A 25,210-nucleotide genomic window follows, 5' to 3' on the forward strand; every position below is an offset into this window, starting at 1 on the left:
CAACAGGGCCCAACTGGAGGACAAGGCAAACCAGGCCCTAAGGATACTTCAGGATTGGACACAGACTCATCTACTGAAGATATCACCGATCAAAACTTCCTCGATTTTGCTCAAAGGAACACTAGACCTATGCAGGCCACCACAAATCAAAGTGGAAAATAAGACTATCAAACTAGTGGACCAACTAAAACACCTCGGCCTTATACTTGACTCTAAGCTATCATTCCAGTACCACCTGACATACATCAGAGCAAAGATTAAGAAATACTCTGCACTAGTGGCTAGAATCATAAGATGAGATTGGGGGCTCAACAAACGCACCCTGTCACTGTATTATAAAACAACTTTCCTACCAGCAATAACTTACGCCTCTCCAGCTTGGTATCAAAAAGCTGTAACCACCGTAAATCGACAGACACTGGACGCCACTCAACGGACAGACTACTAACCATCAACCGTGCCTGCTGTACCACCAGCACTCCCGCCCTACAGGTATTAACAGGGCCCTCCCCCTGGACTTAGAGGCTATTCGCTGCAGCATCACTCACAGCATTGCAAAATGACAACCTTGCACCTTCCTTGGCTTTACAGTAAACACAGCTGCAAATCAGAAAGAAGAAAAAATCAGACTACAAAGGCACTTACAGCAAGTATGGCAGGATTGATGGCCACAACCGAAGGTGAAATTACAAAGAAATTTCTGCCCACCATAGACAGGGTGTACCCCAAGCCCCCACCCTGGTTTCAACCCAGTCTCTTCACAACTTATTTGCTGACAGGCCATGGAGCGTTCATCGCGAAATTAGCATCTTTCAGAATCCTCTAGGATTCTGGAAGATGCTAATTTCTAGAGGATAATGTATGAATGTACCAAATATGAAGACCTACGCGGCAGACTTATGACAGCAACCACATACTTCTCAAGACATCTCGAGTCGCATCTACTAGATTCATGCAAAGAGTACAAGGCACTAGCCAAATTCACGCAGGAGTTGTTTACCTGGCGCAGTTGCTGTTCACAGGGAACCACAATAATAAGGAGAAACTTGTGCAAGAGCTGCTTACCCATTCAGCACAAAACAAAACTGCTGAATATAAGAAACTTCAATAAGGAGGGACCTCGCGGACTCTTAGTACAATGACCTACCTCATAGAGATGCGGAAATATGATGACACGTGTGAGGATGCCTCCTCGTGCATCGCCTGCACAAAAATGGATATGCTAACTACTGGACAGGTCGGGACTGTCCCAGGAATGAACTTTCACAGCTTGGACACTTCAACTACACGCAGTTTTGCTGCCAGTGCCATAAGGTGATCTTACGCCTGTGCTCACTTGCACAGGGCTTTTACTCCTCTTCCTGGGCGGGGGAGAGAGGGGACAGCTCTACTGTTTACTCTCCTCCTCGCCCTCCTCATTTCCTCCTGGTGGGGCATGCCCCACTGACCTTCTCTGGGGTCGTCTTCCCTATTGACCCCATATTTCTGACTTTTTTCCCCCAGCCTTCAGTCTCCTCCCCACTCTGACTAAATATCATAGCGTATATGCCCCACACTACCAAAATTTTAATTGTTCAAATCAAGTCACGCATGCCCTTTAGGCCTCTAATAATCTCTTTAGCTTCTTACCCCGAAAATCGCCGCGTGTTGTTGCATTATTATTATTATTATTATTATTTTTTTTTTATTTATTTATTATTTTTTTTCTTTACATAGGCCCTAGCCACTGAAATCTCAGGAAACTAGGTGGCAAGGCCTGCTAGAGTAAAGCTTCATACTACTGTGTACCTGGTCTGCCTCCACAGGGCCAAGTGTGGGCAATATTGGGCCTCAATAGGGGTCCAGTGGCTAAATGGCCAGATGAATAATGATACACAACATTACACTTATACAAAATCCATACACTTTTAAATCTCTGGCCTTCCCAGTGAACTGGTACACCTACAATGAAAGCAACGAAGAGATGGGAGAAACCCCAGGTGCTGTTAGACATCAATACACTTTACACTTATAGTGATCACATTTGCAAATTGAATTTTGATTATAATAAACGGTGATTCTAATAAGCGAAAATCAACAAATATTACCCAGAGGCTATAAAAATAAAGATACAAAGCACAAATTTACATTTTATTACCAATTAAATGACATGTGAAAATTGGAAGAATATTATCCACAGGTTAGCAAAATAAAAATAAATTTATACTTACGTACATAACTTAATTAATATACATATTAATTAAACATAACACTATGTAATATGATTATAATTTAAAATAGTCATGTTAGATTTCTTTAAATTATCACTACAAAGTCTATTTATAGATTTTTCAATATTGCATACCAGTCCAAAGATAAGCATAGGAGCAGATGAAACCTTTTTGTGAAATATAACACAAGACTGAGTTTTAGAAGGATTGAAATCAAATAAGTTTTCTTTGCCCCACTGGAGATCGGCATTTAAGGAATGGGTAGTGGATATTCGAGAAGTTGAAGCTGATTGAGCACTGCAAGGTTTCTCAAAATGGAAAGTGGAATGCAATGTGCTATCATCGGCAAAACTATGGATAGGATTTCCAGTCAATGGAAGAAGGTCATTAATATACAAGAGGAAAAGAGTGGGGGGGGAAAGAACTGAACCTTGGGGGCCACCAGCATTAGTGGAGAAGTTAGAAGACAGAGAGCCATCTACCATCACCCTCAGTGAGCAATCAGAGAGAAAACTCATAAACAATTACAATTAACAGTTGGCAAACCATAAGATGAAAGCTTGTTTAGAAGACCTTTATGCCAAACACAATCGAAACCTTTGAGTTGTCAAGACCAATTGCTTGTGTTTCACCGAACTTTTCCATTAAATTTGTCCATAAACTGGTAACATAAGCCAGAATATCACCAGTGGATCAATACTGATGGAATCCATACTGGCGATCATGGATCAGACAGAAGGTTTCTAGGTAGTTTAGGAGCTGGGGGTTAATTGATTTCTCCATTACTTTAGAAAGAGTAGAAGTAATTGCAATGGGACGATAATTGGATGGGAGGGATTTGTCACACTTTTTAGGAACTGGCTGGATATGAGCAAAATTTCCAAGCAGAAGGAAAAACACCTTTGGAATAAGAAAGTGAAAAAAGGCAGCAAAGAATAGGAGTAAGTTCAGGAGCACAGGTTTTGAGAACAAGTGGACAAATACCATTGGGACCTGGAGCTTTCTTAGCATCAAGATTAATCAAAATCTTTCTGACATCCTTTTGACTGAAGACCACAGGAGGCATTGAATGGAGAGTGTTTGGAATGGTGGGAGGTGTTTTACCAAGTTCATTAATATGTGAGTTGGAACAAAAATGGGATACTAGCAGGTCAACTTTATCCTTGGCTGAAGTGACAACAGAACCATCTGGTTTGGACAGAGGTGGGAGCAGAGATGGGCAAAAGTTGCGGCCAATAGCTTTGGCAAGAGACCAGAATGCTCGGCTACAATTAGGGCAAGAAGCAAATTTTCTACTCTTAGCCTGTTCAAACTCTAGTTTGGACTGATTAATAACTGCATTACAATTGTTGTGAGCTTTGGTGTAGGCAGAAAATGAACCCGAAGAATTAGAAACAAGCCAATTACGATATGCAATGTTCTTCTCTTGAACAGCCTTAGCACATTTATTGGAAAACCAAGGTTTAGATAAAGGATGAGATTTTGAAGTGGAGTGTGAAATAAAGGATTCCATTCCTACAAGAATAATTTCACTGACACGATCAGAGCAAATTGACATCAGAAGTTTTGAAACAGAAATCCGACCAAGGAAAAGAAATCTCACCGGCCATCTCATTTTGCATCCTTGTAATGCTAAACAACATGAGGTTGGTAATAGCCATGAGATAAAGGAGAAGAGACAATCATCAAGTTGGGATCTGAGGTGTGTAAAGGACCACTCACTTCGACAGTGTACTTAGAGGGGTTGTTTGTGTGAAAAAGATCAAGCATGTTGGCTGTATGGTTAGGATTGTCTGGTATTCTGGTAGGTAAATGAACAATCTCTGCAAGGTCATTATTAATTGCAAAAGCTTCAGCATCTCAACCAACTTTGACTTGAAAATGGAAGCCAACTGGAGCTGTGAACATTAAAATCACCGAGGAAAATTACCTCACTGTGATTAGTGGAGTTGGGAGAAAAAATCTCTCCACTTCATTTTATCAAATTCCTCTGGGACAACAGAGGAATTTGATAAAATGAGGTGGAGAGATTTTAAGCCAGAGAAGATCGAAAAGAGATTTCAAATTACCAAGTCTCTGACAGGGAATATTGGAACGGACATATGCACAAGTACCACCTTTGAGGCGAAAGGAATCATACAGTGAATAATTTGGGCAACTGAGATGAGTAGTAGTTGAATCAACCGATAACTGAGATGAGTAGTAGTTGAATCAACCGATAACTGAGATTCTGTCAGAAAAAGTAGATCGAGACTACGTATATTTCTGAAATTAACCAGGAAGTGTTTGTGAGGTTTAGATCTTTTCGCAGATAAGCTTACTCTGTTAGTTTGACAATTCATGGTGTATTCAACAGTAAGAAAAAGTGGGGGAGGGACAACATGCTGTATGAAGTAATGAAATTTTTGGATATGGCATACACATGGTAAGAATATACCCAAATTCTTGACATAATGTGGCCTCGACAATGCCCCCCACATTCACACTACTTGGACTCCCTTCAATCAATATATTGCACAGTAGGGTAGCAAGATTATACACTAGCTGATTCAGAAGCTTCCTAAAGAGTTACCAATAGGTTCGGTACGGTGTACTAACTAGCGGCCAGCCTGTGACATCCGTTTTCGAGCCATACCCTTGAAATGTAAGGAAGATTGGATCTCGCCATGATGTCCATAATAACCTCAAAAGTCATCAGTCATACTGCATGATGGAAGAGATAGGGAAGGGTTGACCGGAACTTAGCTCTGGAGACTAAACATGGGTTCCACCACTTCAAGCCTCCAATAAGCAAAGCAGTGGTATTTCACCGGTTGATGAGAGTCATCTACCACCTAGTATTGCCTGGTAACACAAAGGGGAGTCATTCCTCCATGTGGTGTGGGTGCTACACCTCAACCTCCTGCTTACATTGGTTCACACCTGGGTGGTCACCACAGTGTGCTTGTGCATGGGGGTTATACCCAGGAATACTAACAGTACAACAATCGTGAAGATGCAAGCAGAGGATTTCGCTATCACAGACCATCCGGACTTCGCCGAAATTGGGTCCACTTGGCTTGAGTTTCACCCGAATATCAGTTCCATCAGCATTTTGGGCTCCCAGGTAGCAAGTACAGATTGTCTGGCATATCTGTGAGAATGTCTGTGACAACCTCAATGACTAAATTGGTGCATTAAATGAGCTGGCCTGTTTGAACCAAATGACAGAGCTTCATATATTGTTTGGCATTTCCCCCTCACGTTTCCTTTTTCTGGTTTCACTAATCACATTAGTGTTTAAGGTGATTGCATATCCAAAGTGGTATGCAATCAGAGGAAACTATTAGGACTGTAGATGTGTGAAGCCAAAAAAAGAAAAGGGTTTTTTGAAGCTGTGCAAATATATTTATAGTAGGTAAATACCATGATGACCTTGTGTGTCAAAATTCGGAGGCAGTAAAATTAAATTAAATTACAAAAAATGTGTGTTGAGGATTCAGAATTAAACATATGAATTAGGACATCCCAGGAGAGAAGGAAAACTAATAGACTTGTCTATTATTTTTTTATTTCTCTATTTCTCTTTTATTTTATTTGCTATCCTGGGAGCTATGTCTTACTTCATATGTTTAATTCCAAATTCTCAACAAAAATTTTTTATCAGAGGGCTCCCCGGATGGAACAGCCATGAAAATTACTGTATTTTGAACATAACAGCTATTATCAGATGACCATTGTATCAGCTGGCTATTGTACAGATAACCATTGCATCCAATCTCATCAGAGGGCCTCATGAATACAACAGCCAAGAAAATTACTGCATTTCAAACGTAAATGTAATTGCATCCAATTCTGACAAAGCAACAAGCACAGACAACTATTGCATCCAATCCAATCTCTGATGAGAATGGATGCAACAGTTGTCTGTGGTTGTTCCTTTGTTTGTCTTATATCTATTTCTTTTGTAGTTGGTTTCTTGTGTCATTTTAGTGATATTTCACTTTTTTTGGCCTTGGCATTATCTCTAGTTGGCACCAATGTAAATTTATTATATACTGGCTTATAATTTTGGCTATATGTAATATTTTTATAAAATTTTTTTTTTAACCATATTCCTACCATGGAAATCTTTTGACACATATTCCTATCATGGAAGTGGAAATCTCCCATTTCCACTTCCATCTTTGTTATTTATTGTTTCTTTGCTCTTTTTCATGTATATTGCTTTTAAATATATATAAAAACAAAAGTGCTAGACAATGTATACAACTAAATAAAAAATATATATATACATATAGTAGTAGCTGTAGTAGCAAATGATGGAAGAAAGAAAGCTGCTTATATAGCATCAGCCAAAAAAAAAAAAAAAAAACACTACAAAAGAGGGGTCCGTCAAACGGACCTTCTGGAACTCGTAAAATTATTCTTTCTATGTATAGCAAATTGATGATAAATAGTTATTATTATTATTATATATTTCTATAAAAATAAGAATAAAGTTGAGTTGTTTTAAATATAAAACTTAATTTTCTTTTCAGAAAACCCAGTGTATATATATATACATCGATGAGCCAAAACATTATGACCAGCGAGTCGTTATGCAAATCAAAGCAACTCCAGGTGAACTACGGTGCATGTGCGGGTTGGGACACGATATAAAAAAAAAACAACTGATACTGAGCTCCATTAATCAGTGTTACTCTTGTTCTTCAGATGGGAAAAGGCAGTGGACTTAAGGAAGTTTGACAAAGGCCAAATTGTAATGGCCAGATGACTGGGTCAGAGCATATCAGAAATGGCACGGCTGATAGTGGTGTGCTCACGGTCAGCTGTGGTTAGTACTGAAAGTGGTCTGAGGAGGGAGAAAACCCACGAACTGCCAGCGAGGTGTTGGATGACCACGGCTCAACTCGCCGGTAATTGGAATGCTGGTAAAGGGAAGTAATGTGTCACAACACACAGTACCCTGCTGAAAACGGGGCTGCATAGCCACAGGCCAAAGCGGCACGGCTGATGGGAATGCTCACAGTCAGCCATGGTTAGTACCTACTAAAAATGGTTCGAGGAGGGGGCCAAAACATTATGATGAGCCAAATCATTAAGACCAGCGAGTCGTTATGCAAATCAAAGCAACTCCAGGTGAACTACGGTGCATGTGCGGGTCGGGACACGATATAAAAAAAAAAAAAAAACTGATACTGAGCTCCATTAATCAGTGTTACTCTTGTTCTTCAGATGGGAAAGGCAGTGGACTTAAGGAAGTTTGACAAAGGCCAAATTGTAATGGCCAGATGACTGGGTCAGAGCATATCAGAAACGGCACGGCTGATAGTGGTGTGCTCACGGTCAGCTGTGGTTAGTACTGAAAGTGGTCTGAGGAGGGAAAACCCACGAACTGCCAGCGAGGTGTTGGATGACCACGGCTCAACTGGCCGGTAATTGGAATGCTGGTAAAGGGAGTAATGTGTCACAACACACAGTACCCAGCTGAAAACGGGGCTGCATAGCCACAGGCCAAAGCGGCATGGCTGGTGGGAATGCTCACAGTCAGCCATGGTTAGTACCTACTAAAAGTGGTTCGAGGAGGGGGGGGTAAACCCAGAAACTGCTGGCGAGGTGTTGGACGACCACTGCTCATTGATGCTCGAGGTGAGCAAAGGCTCTCCCAGATGGGATGTGGCAACAGAAGGGCAATTGTGGCACAACTCGCCGGTAATTGGAACGCTGGTGATGGGTGTAATGTGTCACAACACACAGTACATCGAACCATGCTGAAAATGGGGCTGCGTAGCAGCAGGCCACTCCGAGTGCCCGTGCTAACCACGGTTCACCGGCGACAGCACCTACCTATAATGGGCACACGAGCATCAAAACTGGACTTTGAGTGATTGAAGAAAACTATCTGGTCCAATGAATCGTTTGTTTGTTATTTGGTTTTTAGGAGCATTAGCAACTAAGACCATATTGCTCCGGGAATATGCGGTGGTCATTCCCTGACCTTTGCGCATCCTCCGTATTTGGTGGTGACGGGCTCGAACCCGGTCTAATCAAGAAGCATGTGCTATGCACTGTTGCTGCTCCTTCCCACCTGGCTACGGAGGCGCCATGGTCCAGTGAATCACGTTTCCTGTTGCACCATGTGGACGGCTAGGTACATGTGTGTCTTTTACCTGGGGAAGTTATGGTGCCTGGATGCACCGTGGGACGAAAACTAGAAAGTGGCGATGGTATCGTGCTTCGGGTGATGTTTGGAACAGTTCCAACCACTTGTAGCAGTTTCATCCTATACATTTTCATGTCTATCTCCAGCTTCATCATTTCATAGTATGTTTGCATAATAAATATATTCATTTCGATGCTCCACTTCGTGCATTGGCTTCTTCTTCATTCCTGGGTAGTCACTAGCACAGTTGCACTAAATCAAATGAATAGATATTAAAAATTTATAAATACTTTTCCAGGAAAGCCAATTTCATTCCAAGAATGTACTTATGTTTGGCTGATTACTATATGCCACTTTACAAGATGGTTGGGCTGGGTGGTCTTGCCATTCAGTTGCGGTAGCCATACTAGAGGCAGCGGCACTCTCTCCACTGTCATCTGCGGGAGACAGTCTCTGCCTTTTTGAACTGAACCCTCTGCCTATGGCCTGAACATGAGTGACATTATCCTGTGGCAGACTTGATGCAGTATATTCAATATTTCTATTGCTCCCTCTCACCTTCATCCAGCTATGGAGGTGAACCTGTTTCAGCTTTGGCTTGTTGCATCCAGTAGTGGGTGTTAGTTATGGGAGCGACACCAGATGGCACTACTGTCACTTCAGCCATCACTTCAACCTTCCAGAAGATAGGTCCAATGAAGTGATTTTTCCCCCCTCCATTCCATAGCTCCATACTACATAGATTATTATTATTACTTGAATTTATTTATACAGAATTCACAAAAATTAGAATTTCCTTCCTGGGCCTTTGCCCACTTCGTGTAGTGTGGGCTACTTTAAAGTATAAAATAAGAAAAACTATATTAAAAAAAAAAGAATCTATAATCACCGTCCACAAGCTCTAGAGAGATCACTTTAGCACAGTATATTCTTTAGTTAATGATTGAAATCACTTGGCCATGGAAACACTTGGCATCTGGAGTCATTACCACATGTTCACTTGTAAAGATATGCAGTAAAATTTTGCTTCAATGGATGCAGAGAACATGATTACAACAAAGAGTGCACAAACACGTCTTTAAATTACTTTATTTTTGGAAGTGTTTAAGTGTTTATCTTTAAATGTGCTGTTTCCATTCTGTAAATAAAGTCCAATAAAAAAAAAAAAAAGTTCTGCATTATTAATCATTCTATCATCTCTTATGAAATAATAAACTGAAATTATGATTGTAATAAGAGAGGCATTTTTCCCATGCATCGTATAAAAGATTCCAATTTACAAGTTTTGATCATTAAAGCTGCTAATTCAATTAGCAGCAAATCACATTCACACACGTGTGAGAAATAAATAAAGAAGAAAGTTAGTTTAGGTTTTCAGTTCAACTACAAATGGATGGAAACTAGAAAAGTGCTATTCATCTATTTTTTTTTTTTTTTTGTTTTTTTTGTTTTGACATATCCTTACAATTTCTTGAGCAATATTGTACCCTCTTTTTCCTTCTTTTTTTTTTCCTCTATTAAATTTGTTTTGTTGAAATACACATTGGAGAAAATCTGTTTACAATACTGATGATAACTGATGAATTAATCTAAACACATTATTAACACAAATAAATCAAATTAATAGATATTAAAAAATTATAAATACTTTTCCAAGAAAGCCAATTTCATTCCAGGAACGTGCTTACGTTTGGCTGATTATTATACGCCACTTTACAAGAATAATCCCAATAGAAAAATATTCAGAAAAGGCATGTGGTACAAACTGAAAGACTGTGAAGTTGTCCAAATGTCAGTCTCAGTATTATTGTAGAGGTATTTAATGGCACAAGACCTATTAAAACAACTTTTGCCCATCACTTAAAAACCAGATGGTTCTATTGTCACTTCAGCCAAGGATAAAGCTGACCTGCTAGCATTTCTTTTTTCTTCCAACTCATGTATTAATGATCTTGGTAAAACACCTCCCATCATTCCCAACATGCTCCATTCAATGCCTCCTGTGGTCTTCCATCAAAAGGATGTCAGAAGGATTTTGACGAATCTTGATGCTAAGAAAGCTCCTGGTCCTGATGGTAATTTCTCTACTTGTTCTCAAAACCTGTGCTCCTGTTCTTTGCTGCCTTTTTTCACTTTCTTAATCCAAAGGTATTTTTCTTTCTGCTTTAAAATTTACTCATATCCAGCCAGTTCCTAAAATGGGCACCAACTCCCATCCAATTATTGTCTCATTCAATTACTTCTATTCTCTCCAAAATAATGGAGAAATCAATTAACCACCAACTCTTAAGCTACCTAGAAACTTTCTGTCTGATCAACGATCACCAGTATGGATTCCGTCAGTTTCGATCCACTGGTGATATTCTGGCTTATGTTATCCATTTATGGACAAATTCAATGGAAAAGTTCAGTGAAATACAAGCATTTGCTCTTGACATCTCAAAGGCTTTCGATTGTGTTTGGCATAAAGGTCTTCTAAACAAGCTTCCATCTTATAGTTTGCCAACTGTTTTTTGTAATTGTTTATCCAGTTTTATCTCTGATCGCTCATTGACGGTGATAGTAGATGGCTCTCTGTCTTCTAATTTCTCCACTAATGTTGGTGTCTCCCAAGGTTCAGTTCTTTCCCCCACTTTTCCTCTTGTATATTAATGACCTTCTTTCATTGACTGGAAATCCTATCCATAGTTTTGCTAATGATAGCACATTGCATTCCACTTTCCATTTTGAGAAACCTTGCCCAGCTCAATCAGCTTGAAATTCTCGAATATCTGCTACCAATTCCTTAAATGCTGATCTCCAGTGGGGCAAAGACAACTAATTTATTTCAATCATTCTAAAACTTAGTATTGTCTTATATCTTGCAAAAAGGAGTCTTCTGCTCCTATGCTTATCTTTGGTGACATCCAATTTTAGGCAAGATGATATATATCTTTTGGGGATTACCCTGACTTCTAATCTCTTTTGGCACAAGCACATTACAAGTATTGCTTCCTCTGCATCTAAAAAACTTGGCTTTCTCTTTCGCTCTCGGCGTTACTTTTCTTCCAAACAGCTGTTCACAATGTACAAATCGCAAATTCGCCCTACCATGGAATATTGTTCCCACATCTGGGGCAGTGCCCACAAAATCTGTCTCAGGCTTCTAGATTCCATTCAGAAGAGGGCAGTTAGGTTAATTAATGACTCATCTCTAACAGAGTCTCTCCACTCTGTCTCATTGATATACTGTTTCTGCTGCATGCCTTTTCTACAAATACTTTCATGGGCATTGTTCCTCTGAATTGGCTTCTATAATTCCTGCTCTCTCTTGCAAAACAGACAAAACATGTGCCGCCATCAGCCAACATCCATTTACTGTCTAACTTCAAACTCACAGAACCAAATTTTCACCCACTCATTTATTTATTCAACTGCCATTTTCTGGAACCAACCTTCCTTCATAAATATTTCCTGAAAATTACAATCAACAAGTATCTTCTTTCATCTTCTCAACCTCCAACCCATGCCCAGTACTAAGTACTATAGGTTCTAATATGTCTCATTTTTGGGGTTTTCATTAAAAAAAAAATTTACATTGTTGGACAATGCAATGTTGAGTCAGTTTGGTGCAACCTAAGCACTGGGAAAGGGAAAATGAGAGTAGATGTATGTTATAGGCCTAATGGATCTGATGAGTATAATGAGCAATTGTGCAGAGAAATAGAATGGGCCAGTAAATCAAAATGTCTTATAATGAGGGATTTTAACTTTCCAGATTTTGACCGGACTTGTGGGTTGTGGGTTTACTGGATGACTGTTTTCTAAAGCAACATGTTCAAGAGGCAACCAGAGGGAGTAATACACTTGATCTGATAATCAGCATTGATTATTCATGCATTAAGAATTTGCAGATAAAGGAACCACTCGGAGAAAGTTATCACAATGTACTGATGTGGGATTTACTTAAAGATGTAACTACCATCAAGGGTAAAGGGAAGGGCTTTTTCTTTCGTAAAGGTGACTACAGGGGTCTCAGACAGTTTTTAAATTATATATAGTGGTTTCAACTGATAATGTTACCAATGTTGAATTCTAAATGGGAAGCCTTCAGGGACTTAATCTTGGAGGCTACTACGCTTTTCATGCTAACTAAGAAATACTGTTCAAGGTTTAGTCCTATACGGATGTATGATGAATTAATGAGGCTCATGGCAGAGAATAAAAATGTATGGGATTCATGTAAATTATCAGGTGACACAGAAGCCTATGGCACATATAAAATAGTCTGCAATCAAGTCACAAAGGAGGTTAGGCAGGCAGGCAAAGGCAGATTACGAGAAATCTTTGCCAAAAGATGCAAAGAAAAACAGCAAAGAGTTCTTTACTTATGTGAACTCTAGAAAGAAAGGGATGAATCAGATTGGACCACTTAACATAGATGGGTTGACTACTGATGATCATACTCAGGTAGCTGATAAAATCATTTAGTATTTTGCATCTACAGTCAAACTTGAGGAGTTATTCAAGGAGGAGAGGGCCAGATGTTTATCAAACACTAACAGGGAGCTAATTGATTTTGTAATAACTGAGAGCAAAGTGGAGGAGAAATTGTTGCAGTTAAACATCAGGAAGGCACCTGGGATAGTAGTAGTAGTAGTAGTAGTGGCACATGATGCAAGAAAGCAAGTGTAGGAGCTTATGCAGCATCAGTCAAAAAAAAAAAAAAAAAAAAAAAAAATCACACCATTCCCTCCAAATGCCTGTCCAGTTCCTCCTTAAATTTATTTAACCTATCAACTTCTACAACGACAGATGGAAGTTTGTTCCAGCAATTAACCACCCGCTGGCTAAAGGCAAATTTCCGCACATCTATTCTACATCTGTCCTTTCTTAATTTGAACTTATGTCCCCCGTAGGTTGGTAATCTGAACAAGTGGAAGGATCCCATCAGAATCCAGCATGCTCAACCCATTCAAGGCCTTATAGACCTCAATCAGATCACTGCGCAGGTGCCTAGTCTCCAGCCACTGCAATTTGCAGAACTTAAGCCTCTCTTGGTAAGAGAATCCCTTCATTCCCCTCACCAATCGTGTTGCTCTTCTCTGTATACGCTCAAGCAAATCTACATCCTTCCTAAAATGAGGCCTCTAGACCTGTACGCAGTACTCAAGGCGTGGCCTGACCATTGCCTTATACAGAGGGACAATCACCTCCTTTTCCCTGCTAGCAAAATTCCTATATATCATTGACAAAACCCCATGACCTGCCCTGGCAGCCTGTCTGCACTGCTCAGAAAACCTCATATCTGACTGCACAATTACTCCCAGGTCTTTTTCATTTTCTACCACCTTAAGTGTATTACCACACAGTTGGTACGTTTCTCTGGGGTTACTTCTACCCATATGCAGTACTTTGCATTTGTCAAGGTTGAACTTCAGTTGCCACTTCTTAGCCCATCTGCCCAAATTATCTAGATCCTGTTGCAGTAGCACACTGCCATTACTGTCATTAACAACCCTGCCAACCTTTGTGTCATCTGCAAACTTCGACATTAAGCCTGATATACCTTCATCAGTATCATTGATAAATACGGGTGGACGGGATCTATCCAGTTATATTAAAGGAGGCAGCAAAGGAAATAAGGAAACCCTTAGCCATAATTATCAGAGTACCCTTGGACTCAGAGGAGATCCCCATGGACAGAGATGTGCAAATTATCCCCAATTCAGAAAGGGGGTTCAAAGGGTGACACAAATAATTATAAATCTGTTAGTTTAACTTCTTTTCTGAGGAAGATAATGAAGTCACTGGTTAAAGAGGTGATATCTAGACAAGACTGCAGTAATAGTTCAGACACAGCATGGGTTTATTAAGGGGAAGTCTTGTCTGACCAATCTGAATGGATACTCTGATGTGATCTCAAAGGAAATGGATGCAAAAAATAATTTTGATATCATATACTTTGATTTCGGAAAGCTTATTATACTGTTGCACACTGAAGACTGCTGTACAAGTTGGAGCTATAGCATTAAGTGTAAGTTGCTACAATGGATAAAGGGATGGTTGAGTGGGAGGTAATCAATGGACACTGCTCTTGATGGATGAATGTTATTAGTGGAGTTCTCCACGGTTCGGTGCTGGGCCCATTGCTGTTTTGTGTATTCATCAATGCTATAGATGAAAGTATATCAGGCTTAATGTCCAAGTTTGCAGATGAGACAAAGTTTGGGAGGATTGTTAATGACAGTAAAGACAGTATGCTACTCCAACTTGATCTAGATAAGTTGGGCAAATGGGGTGAGAAGTGGCAAATGAAGTGTAACATTGACAAATGCAAAGTACTGCATATGGGTAGCAATAACCCAAGAGAAACATACCATTCCCAGAGTGTAGTACCAACTGTGTGGTACTACACTCTGGGAAGTGGAAAGTGAAAAACACCTGAGGGTAATGGTGAAGTCAGATATGAAGTTTGCTGAGTGGGGATGATCTGTCCTGGCAGCCCATTTGGAGTGCAGACGGGCTGCCAGGGCACGCCATGGAGTCTTGTCAATGATATATAGGAATTTTGCTAGCAGAGATAAGGAAGTGATTATCCCATTGTATAAGGCAATGGTCAGGCCACACCTTTGAGTACTGTGTACAGATCTGGAAGCCTCATTTTAGGAAGGATGTAGAGTTGCCAGAACGAGTACAAAGAAGGGCAACAAGATTTGTGGGGTGAACAAAGTGGTGCTCTTACCAAGAAAGGCTTAAGTTCCACAAATTGGAGAGAAGGCACATGCAAGGTGATATGATTGAGGTGCATAAGGCTTGAATGGGTTGAGCTAGTTGAATGCTGATGTGATTCTTCCTTTTGCTCAGATTATGAACCTGAGTGGGCATAGATTCAAATTGAGGAAAGACAGTTGTAGAACAGATGTGTGGAAATTTACCTTTAGCCAATGGATAGTTGTTTGGTGTAACAGACTTCCATCTCTTGTTGTGGAAGTTGATTTTGGCTGATCTGTATAAGCTTGCTTTCTTGCATCGTATGCCTCTGCTAATACTAATATTTAATTCATACCAATGAAGTCATAATCCCACTGTATAAGGCAATTGTAAGACTGCATTTGGAATACTGAGTTCAAGTATGGAGACCTCATCTGGGAAAAAAAAAAAAAAAAAAACCATTGTATTTTCTTTTAGCTAGCAAGCTATTGATTACTGGTACAAGTTGCTTCCACAGGTAGCACAGGCCTCAAATTCATCAAATTTGATGAATTTGAGGTATTGCTCAAAACATCAAAGGCAGATATTGTTGGGATATCAGAGACTTGGTGTCACACAGATATAATGAATGCAGAACTGGAATTCGGGGAGAACAACGTCTACAGAAAGGATAGACTGGATAGGAAGGGAGGAGGGGTTATGCTATTAGTTAAGAAATACATAAAATCCAAGGAAGTGAAGCCAGTGGACATCGCAGGACAGTGCAGTGTCGAGTCAGTTTGGTGTGACATAAGTTGGGAGATCAAAATTGAGAGTAGGAGTGTGCTATAGGCCTAATGACTCTGATGAGTATAATGAGAAACTGTACAGGGAAATAGAGTGGGCCAGTAAATCAGAGAGTCTTATAATGAGAGATTTTAATTTCCCAGATATTGACTGGAGTTTGGGGGCTGGTCACTCACACACTAGCAAGGCTTTTGTGGATTTATTGGATGATTGTTTTCTACATCAGCATGTTCGGGAGGCAACTAGAGGGAGGAATACTCTTGATTTGATTATCAGCAGTGACTCTTCATGTATTAAGAATCTGCAGATAAAGGAACCACTAGGTGGCAGTGATCACATTGTGCTGAAGTGGGATTTACTCAAAGAGGTAACTACCATTAGGGGTAAAGGGAAGGGTTATTGCTTTCGTAAAGGCGACTACGATGGACTGAGACAGTATTTAAATTCTATACAGTGGGACCAACTGATGATTTTACCAACAAAAAATGCAAAATGGGAAGCATTCAAAGAACTTACCTTGGAAGCTACTAGGCTTTACATACCAACTAAGAAATATTGTTCAAGGTTTAGGCCTAAATGGATGTCAAATGAACTGATGAGGCATATGTGTGTGTGTGTGTGTGTTATGGAGGTTTAATGGCGCATAAGCTGCTGGGGCTATAATGCGCCTCATGAGGCATATGGCAGAGAAGAAACATGCATGGGATACATACAAATTAACACATGACACACAAGCCTATGATAGATACAAGTTGATCTGTAACCAAGTTACAAAGGAGGTTAGACAGGCGAAGGCAGATTACGAGAAATCTTTGGCAAGGGATGCAAAGAAAAACAGCAAAGAGTTCTTTACTTATGTAAACTCTAGAAGGAAGGGGATGAATCAGATTGGTCTACTTGATATAGATGGGTCAACTGTTGATGATCCTGCTCAGGTAGCTAACAAACTAAATGAATATTTTGCATCGACATTCACACATGAGGAGTTATTTAGTGAGGGGAAAGCCAGGGGTGTATTCAACTCTAGCAGTAAGCTAGAGAATCTTGTAATAACTGAGAGTAAAGTGGAGGAGAAACTGTTGAAGATAAACACAAGAAAGGCACCTGGGGTGGATGGGATCTATCCAGTTATATTAAAGGAGGCAGCAGAGGAAGTAAGTAAACCCTTAGCCATAATTATGAGAGCTTCCTTGGACTCAGGGGAGGTACCTACAGACTGGAGATGTGCAAATGTGACCCCAATTCACAAAGGAGGATCAAAGGCTGACACAAGCAATTATAGACCTGTGAGTTTAACTTCTGTTCCAGGAAAATTAATGGAGGCACTAGTTAAAGAGACACTGCAGGATCATTTAGAGAAGACTTCAGTTATAGCTCGGACACAGCATGGTTTTGTTAAGGGGAAGTTTTGCCTGACCAATTTGATTGGATACTCTGATGCGGTCACAAAGGAACTGGATGTAGGGAATAACTTTGATATTATATACTTGGATCTTAGAAAGGCTTTTGATACTGTTGCACATGGAAGACTGCTGCCCAAATTGGAGCAGTGTGACATTGGAGGAAAATTGCTGCTGTGGATAAAGGGGTGGCTGACGGGGAGAAGACAGAGAGTGGTAATCAATGGACACTGCTCATCGTGGACTAATGTTATTAGTGGAGTCCCTCAGGGCTCAGTGTTGGGTCCATTATTGTTTTCTGTATTCATAAATGATATTGATGATGGTATATCAAGCTTAATGTCGAAGTTTGCAGACGATACAAAGGTAGGCAGGGTTGTCAAGGACACTACTGACACTATGCTGCTGCAACAGGATCTGGAAAGGTTGAGCAGATGGGCTGAGAGGTGGCAAATGAAGTTTAACATTGACAAATGTAAAGTAGTACACATGGGAAACAGCAACCCCAGAGCAACGTATCAACTCTGTGGTACTACACTGACAGTGGTAGAGAATGAAAGGGACTTGGGGGTTGTTGTGCAGGCAGATATGAAGTTCTCTGAGCAGTGCAGACGGGCTGGAAGAGTAGCTCATGGTGTATTGTCAATGATATATAGGAATTTTTCTAGCAGGGATAAGGAGGTGATTATTCCCTTGTATAAGGCAATGGTCAGGCCACACCTAGAGTACTGTATACAGGTCTGGAGGCCTCATTTCAAGAAGGATATAGAGATGCTGGAACGAGTACAGAGAAGGGCAACAAGATTAGTGAATGGAACAAAGGGGTGCTCTTACGAAGAAAGGCTTAAGTTTTGCAAATTACAGTGTCTGGAGACTAGGCACCAGCGAGGTGATCTGATAGAGGTGTATAAAGCATTGAATGGTTTGAGCATGCTCAATGCTGATGGGATTCTTCCTCTTGCTCAGAATAATCACCTGAGAGGGCATAAATTCAAATTGAGGAAAGACAGATGTAGGATAGACGTGCGGAAATTTGCCTTTAGCCAGCGAGTGGTTGGTTGGTGGAACAGACTTCCATCCCTTGTCGTGGAAGTTGATAGCCTAAATAAGTTTAAGGCTCAGCTGGACAGGTATTTGAACGAACAGAGAGGTGAAGTGGAAGTGGTTTTTTTTTTTTTTTTTTTGGCTGATGCTGCATAAGCTTGCTTTCTTGTATCAAATGCCTCTACTAATGCTAATGCTAATAGTTTGAAGCAATTCAAAGGTCAAACAGATGCCTTTATGAGGAAGGGAAGTGCATAATTTGTTGTTTATGTTTATTTTTGGTTGGTACATCAAAAGCCTTTGGCGAATCCTAATATTATAATATAATATATCTGTAAGACTGCAATTAACTAATTGTCATAAAATCCTGATTAGTGTTCAAACTAAAAAATTTAATAAAATTCTCAGTTTAAAATTAAAAGTTTTATTTAAAATATTTAATATTTTCTCAGAAATAGTTTGATTTTATTTTGGTTAAGGTTTTCTGTGCTTCCTACAGTAAATCATTTAAGAAATGATTCTTAAATGATTAACTACTATCTGACTAGCTCAAAAAACTTTCTTTTCATGCTTTTTAAGAAGAGTAAGTACTTTTGATATTTATATTCACTGTAAAGCTTTTTTTTTTTTTTTTAACCTACATTGAGTAATTATTGGGTGGACTAATGTAGCAAGAATGATGCCAAGGCTTTTTTTTTTTTTCAATTCAAAAAATGAAACCTGGGGGCAACTTACAGATTAGGGAATATGGAATTAAAGGTGGTTGTTCAGGATAAGAAAGATCTAAGGATTATGACACAAGTAGACATGAAGTTTTCCTTGTGATGTAGGCTGCTAGAAAGCTTCAAGGTATACAGTTAACAATCTATTGGACATTTGCTTGAAAGGGAAAGAGGTTATCATTCCTAGATTCCTAAATGGCTCTGACTCTCACCATTATATAATTATTTCATATTTTATTTTTCTCAAGCTCTGTCTGAATGATTTAATGAATACACCATATTAAGTAGAAATTTTTGAAAATGTATTACACATTACTTTCCAGTAAACCGTAATTGATACCCTTGCTACTTCCAGTATGAAAATTTTTTAAAGTACAGAATATTTAACACTTGTGTATAAAATCAAAAAGATATACACATACCTCACATAATTTAATATCTGATGCAAGAAATGATTGATCAAACAGCTGCTGTACAGTGGGCAACAACAGTTTTTCATCTTTTTCAACAAATAGCTGATAAAAGTATGATTCCTGTCCTGAACTATAAAATAAGATAAAGGGAAAACAAGATCACCAAAATATACTCATTACAATCATGTATACATATCATAAAATGCTGTTTGATAGTGTGAACCAGAGCTATAATGCTCAATACGTTTTATCTTGATATTAATATTTGTAAAAGAATAAGAGAAGTTTACCTCAATATTATACGTAGAACACTTCCGAAGACTCCAGAAATTAAAATGAAAACAATTTAAAAAAAAACAAAAAAAAAACGAAAATCTTACAGTAAGTAATAATTAACAATAATTAAAAATCAAATGAACACAATAAAAATCAATTTAATGCAATTAAAAAAATTATTTAACAAAAAAAATTGCAAAACAAATTTCCTTCCTCCCTTAAATTTTTACTTAATTTTTTAATTGCATTAAATTCATTTTTAATTGTGTTCATTTGATTTTTAATTATTATTAATTATTACTTACTGTAAGATTTTTGATTTTTTTTTAATTGTTTTCGTTTTAATTTCTGGAGAGTATCATATGGAAGTGTTCTACATATCATATTGAGCTTCTCTTATTATTTTATAAACATAAAATGCTGTGTACTCTAAATAATTTCATTTCATTCTTCAGATTTACTAAAACACAGAGGCATATTTCAGAAATGTTTTGCATGCATTTCTGAAAATTGTATGAAATGCAATTCAATACAATTTCAGCAACAACTACATTAATTATATCGGGAGGAGTGAGTTCGATAAACTCATTCTTGAAGGGATTAATGTTCTTAATGATTTGATGAATTCACTGTTCTTTAATGTGGGTGGGTATATGGCTGGGAGTTTTCTAATGGCAGCTTTCTTCTGCATTGAGTTTCTTCATGAAGTTTCAAAAGTTTGTAAAATATGAAAATTTGTACACAAATGCTTTTAAATATTAATATATTTTTATTTTGACATCGTTGCCTATAAATTATAGTGAAATTATTATCAGAAATCAAATACTAATTAAAAAATGCAAAAATAAATAAATCATTGTTATTTTTTATTATTATTATTTTTTTTGTTTAAAGGCTACTAATATCTACTACATCTATTTATGTATCACTGGTTTCAATTTCATCAACTTCTGGATTTTCATTCCAAACTGGATAACAATGGCTAATCTCTCTCTCTCTCTCTCTCTCTTCATTTTAAAAGCTATTTTCATGTTTAATCTATTGTAAACTTGCTACTGGAAGCAAGAAAAGGAGATTACAGTACTTAACAGTTGATTTCAAGACAAACATTCTGTATATAAAAAAACACATTATTTGAAATGTATTTTAAATGATCCTGAAAACCATGCATGCATGCATATGAATTTTATATGTAAATGATAATGCTTGTGTATTTTTGTTATAATATAATTAATTGATATATGCCGTCCCCAACGCAGTATTTCATTAAAAGGCAGTAGAGTCTACCTTGCTTTGATTTTCTTAGGTTTAAGTTATGTTTTGTGTGGACCTTTAGTTTACATTTTTAAATTTAAATTCTGCCTAATCAATTTTTTTTCTTAATGGTAAAGTTATTCCTTCCTTCTTGATTGATTTATTTTAAAAACATCATTGGTATACTTTTGAAATGAGTGTAAACTGGTTTTATTTGAATATGGGGGAAGGGGAAGCTTAGGTTAGGTTTATGGTTTTGGTACCTTAGCAACAAAGGATGTTACAAGGTTAAATAAAATGTTAAAATAATTTCATTTGGTATCTTTTGAAGGAGGTTACCTCACCAAATGTTCAAGAAGTATAAGGTAAAAGGCAATATATAGATTAATATAGGGAGCATTTTATATATATGAATATATCAGGCTCAGTCAGATGAATAAAAGCATGTATCATTAAAATCCATATAGTCAAGCAAAATAGGTCTCACAGAGAGAATAGTGGTGGGGGGAGGGGGTCAGATGTCTGTGTCTTTGCAAGCAAGAACAACTTCCTCTTTATAATTCCTGTGCAGACAAGCCTGCCCCGGTTAGATTACAGACTTTATCTAGTGTAAGTTATTTGTAGTCTATCTGTTCCATGAATCCTGCCATTGGGAATGCACCTTTCTGAGTATTATTTGCCTGTAGTCTGCATAGAGGCCTGACAGGCAATGATTATTAATGACAAGTGCTGATTTGGCTATGGCGTCAGCCAAATCATTTCTCCTAATACCAAAGTGGGTAGGAATTCAGCAGAAGCAAATATCAAATTTACGTTCATAAAGAGAGTGTATCTTTTGCCGAACCTGAGACAGAACTGGATAAGAATTGTATCTCAAAGATAATAAGGCTTGTAATACACTCAAAGAATCAGAATATATATATAATAAACCTTTGGTATTTAATTATGGTTTTGGAACCTTAGCAACAAAGGCTGTTATGCACCAAGACAAGGTAATAAAATGTTAAAATAATTTCATTTGGTAACTATTGAAGGAGGTTACCTCACCAAGGTTGCAGTTCTGCAGTGTATATGCTTGATTCAGGGAGAATCCAGCATATACTGCAACCACAACTATATCATGATATAGTAGTGTCTGTAAAGACAGCAGTAGATCCTACACAAGTCCAACTTTGAGCTGTCCATGAAAACTGGCAAGAAGTCGGTGTTCAGCTGTGTGCTAAATAGTGCTGCAGGTAGACAGATGATGGAGTATCTGACTTTATCCAGTTCTTAAGGGAAAGTCACATGATAGAAAGTAAGCATGCCAGGGTGGAAGGGCTTGCTTTGGTATTTCAGCAACCTTGTCTACTATAATATGGAAATCTTGGAGTAGTGCTTGGATCCAAATACCAAAAGGACAATTGGCAGTCTGACAAGTGTTGTACAAATTTTTCCATTGTGGCTTAAAAACAGATGTCCACTGAGGATGGTCTGCAAGGATTTCAGTTTGAAAGTATACATTAGAGACAACTGCTTACTTTGGGTGATAATGGTTGTTCATTTGCTTCAACATAAAGGCTCTGAATAGGAGACATTCAAAACACTACAGTAATGTTCGAGTAAACTGTCCACTACGCACGATGTCTAATACTGGACTGAGTGATGACTAGCTTCGGATAAATGCTGTTGTTGTTGCTGTTATTTGGGTTTCAGGAGCATTAGCAACTAAGGCCATATTATTTCGGGGATATGCGTGGTCATTCCCTGACCTTTCCGCATCCTCCGTATTTGGTGGTCACAGGCTCGAACCCCGGTCTAATCAAGAAGCATGTGCTATGCACTGCTGCTCATGCCCACCTGGCTACGGAGGCGCCTCAGTTAAATGCATATAACGCAAATATTACAAGCAATATACTTGATAATTTTTTAAAATGTTGATCTCAGAACTACATAACAAGTCACTGTATGCAATTACATTAGCGTGAGAAAATTTCACTGAGTGGGGGAAAATTTCTCAAGTCGGCGTGGGAAACATTTTAATGCTGTTTTGCTATTCATTTTCAAACTATCAACTCCATCAAATGAAATGATTTCGTTAAATATGCTAAAAATGTAATCTGTAAAAGAGAGTTATAGTGATTTGTGACAACGTTATAGTCAGGTACGGGTTATAATATAAGAACAGCATTATACTGAATCAGCGTAAAGCGAACTGCATTATGACGAGGGCGTGCTGTGCTTGGATTTCAGGAAAGTTTTTGATACTGTTGCACATGGAAGACTACTGTACAAATTGGAGCAGTATGGCATTAAGGGCAAGTTGCTACATGGATAAAAGGATGGTTGAGTGGGAGAACACAGAGAGTGGTGATCAATGGGTGCTGCTCTACGTGGATTAATGTTATTAGTGGTGTGCCACAAGGTTTGGTATTGGGCCCATTGTTGTTTTGTATATCTATCAATGATATTGATGAAGGTATATAAAGGCGTGATGTGTTGGTAGAACATAAGTAGACACAAGAGTGAGGGTTGTTGTTGTTGTAGTGGTTATTTTTGGCACAAGGGCTACTTTGGTCAAATTGCACCTGTTGCTGTGGAGAGAGAGCCAGCTTTTTCATACAGACAGTTCAGGTTTGTGGTAAATGTTTCTGGAATGTCAGTTTGGTGTCAAAATCATGCCCAAGTATCGGATATTGTTGGTAATTGGTATTGGTTGAGTTCCCAGTGAATTATATTATTTATATCAGGCATAATGTCCCAAGTTTGCAGATGATACAAAGGTTGGCAGGGTAGTACTAGAGTTCTTAAGTTCAACATTGACAAATGCAAAGTATTGCATATGGGTAGCAATAACCCAAGAGAAATGTACCAACTATGTGGTATTACACTCAAGGAAGTGGAAAGTGAAAAATACCTGGGGTTAATTGTGCAGTCAGATATGAAGTTTGTTGAGCAGTGCATACGGGCTCCCAGGGCAGGTCATGGAGTCTTGTCAATGATATATAGGAATTTTGCTAGCAGGGACATGCAGGTAATTATTCTGTTGTACAAGGCAATTGTCAGGCTACACTTGGAGTACTGTGTACAGGTCTGGAGGCCTCATTTTAGGAAGGATGTAGAGTTTCTAGAATGAGTACAAAGAAGAGCAACAAGTTTGATGAGAGGAACAAAGGGGTGCTCTTACCAAGAAAGGCTTAAGTTCTGCAATTTGCAGCAACTGGAGAGTAAGCACATGCGAGGTGATCTGATTGTGGTATATAAGGCCTCGAATGAGCAAGCTGAATGCTGATGATATTCATCCTCTCGCTCAGATTAAGAACCTGAGGGGACATAAATTCAAATTGAGGAAAGACAGTTGTAGAATAGTGCAGAAATTTGACTTTAGCCACTGGGTAGTTGACTGGTGGGACAGACATCTTATCTTCTGTTGTGGAAGTCAATAGCCTAAATAAATTTAAGGCTGAGCTGGACAGACATTTGGAATGAATGGAGGGGTGAAATGGGAGTTTTTTTTTTTTTTTTTTTTGCCAATACTGCATAAGCTTGCTTTCTGGCATTGTATGCCTCTGCCATTGCTAATTCAGGTTCTGCATGTAGTTGATGCCTTTTACAAAGGTGAATGGCTGTAGTTTTGGAAGCCAATAGAAAATAACCATTACATGAAGTCCATGAAACAACTTTGTTTATTGTTAGCTGCAGCTGTTTTTCAATGGAACTCATATTCTGGGAATGGCAAGATCTTGCAAGGTCATGGGCAAATGTCTACGTCACCTGAAATATTCTGTGTTAAATTGTTTATTCTATTATTAAAGAGTGTAGCACTGAGTATTGATCACTGTAGTATCTTGAGACAAGAGATTGTGAAATACTGTTACGACAACTCACTTTAAAAATAATAATATTTATAAGGTAACTCTATGATTGGCAGGAGTTGACCTTGGTGTCCTATGGCATACAGGTCTTGAAGAATGGCATATCACCAGGTGCTTTTAGCATTATCATTAGCATTAGTAGAGGCATATGATGCAAGAAAGCAAGCTTATGCAGCATCAGCCAAAAAAAAAAAAAAAAAACCCCTTCCACTTCACCCCTCCAATCGTTCGAAATACCTGTCCAGCTGAGCCTTAAATTTCTTTAGGCTATCAACTTCCACAACAAGGGATGGAAGTCTGTTCCACTAACCAACTACCCGCTGCCTAAAGGCAAATTTACACACATCTAATCCTACATCTGTCTTTCCTCAATTTGAATTTATGCCCTCTCAGGTGATTATTCTGAGCAAGAG

At 38.6% G+C, this 25,210-nt stretch overlaps 1 protein-coding gene across 2 annotated transcripts in view; it reads right to left on the reverse strand.

Moving 5' to 3' along the window:
• Positions 1–25,210, reverse strand: part of CYLD (ubiquitin carboxyl-terminal hydrolase CYLD) — a 645,450-nt gene that overhangs the window by 156,895 nt on the left and 463,345 nt on the right. For both annotated transcript variants that reach the window (XM_090382243.1, XM_090382244.1), the window contains exon 12: positions 19,423–19,543. In XM_090382243.1, the coding sequence (XP_090238369.1) occupies positions 19,423–19,543 (121 nt within the window). The remainder of the gene's footprint in view (positions 1–19,422; positions 19,544–25,210) is intronic.

This window comes from Mastigoproctus giganteus, chromosome 10 (genome assembly GCF_048544385.1).
Source record: "Mastigoproctus giganteus isolate SK-2022 chromosome 10, ASM4854438v1, whole genome shotgun sequence".
Lineage (NCBI taxonomy): Eukaryota > Metazoa > Arthropoda > Arachnida > Uropygi > Thelyphonidae > Mastigoproctus > Mastigoproctus giganteus.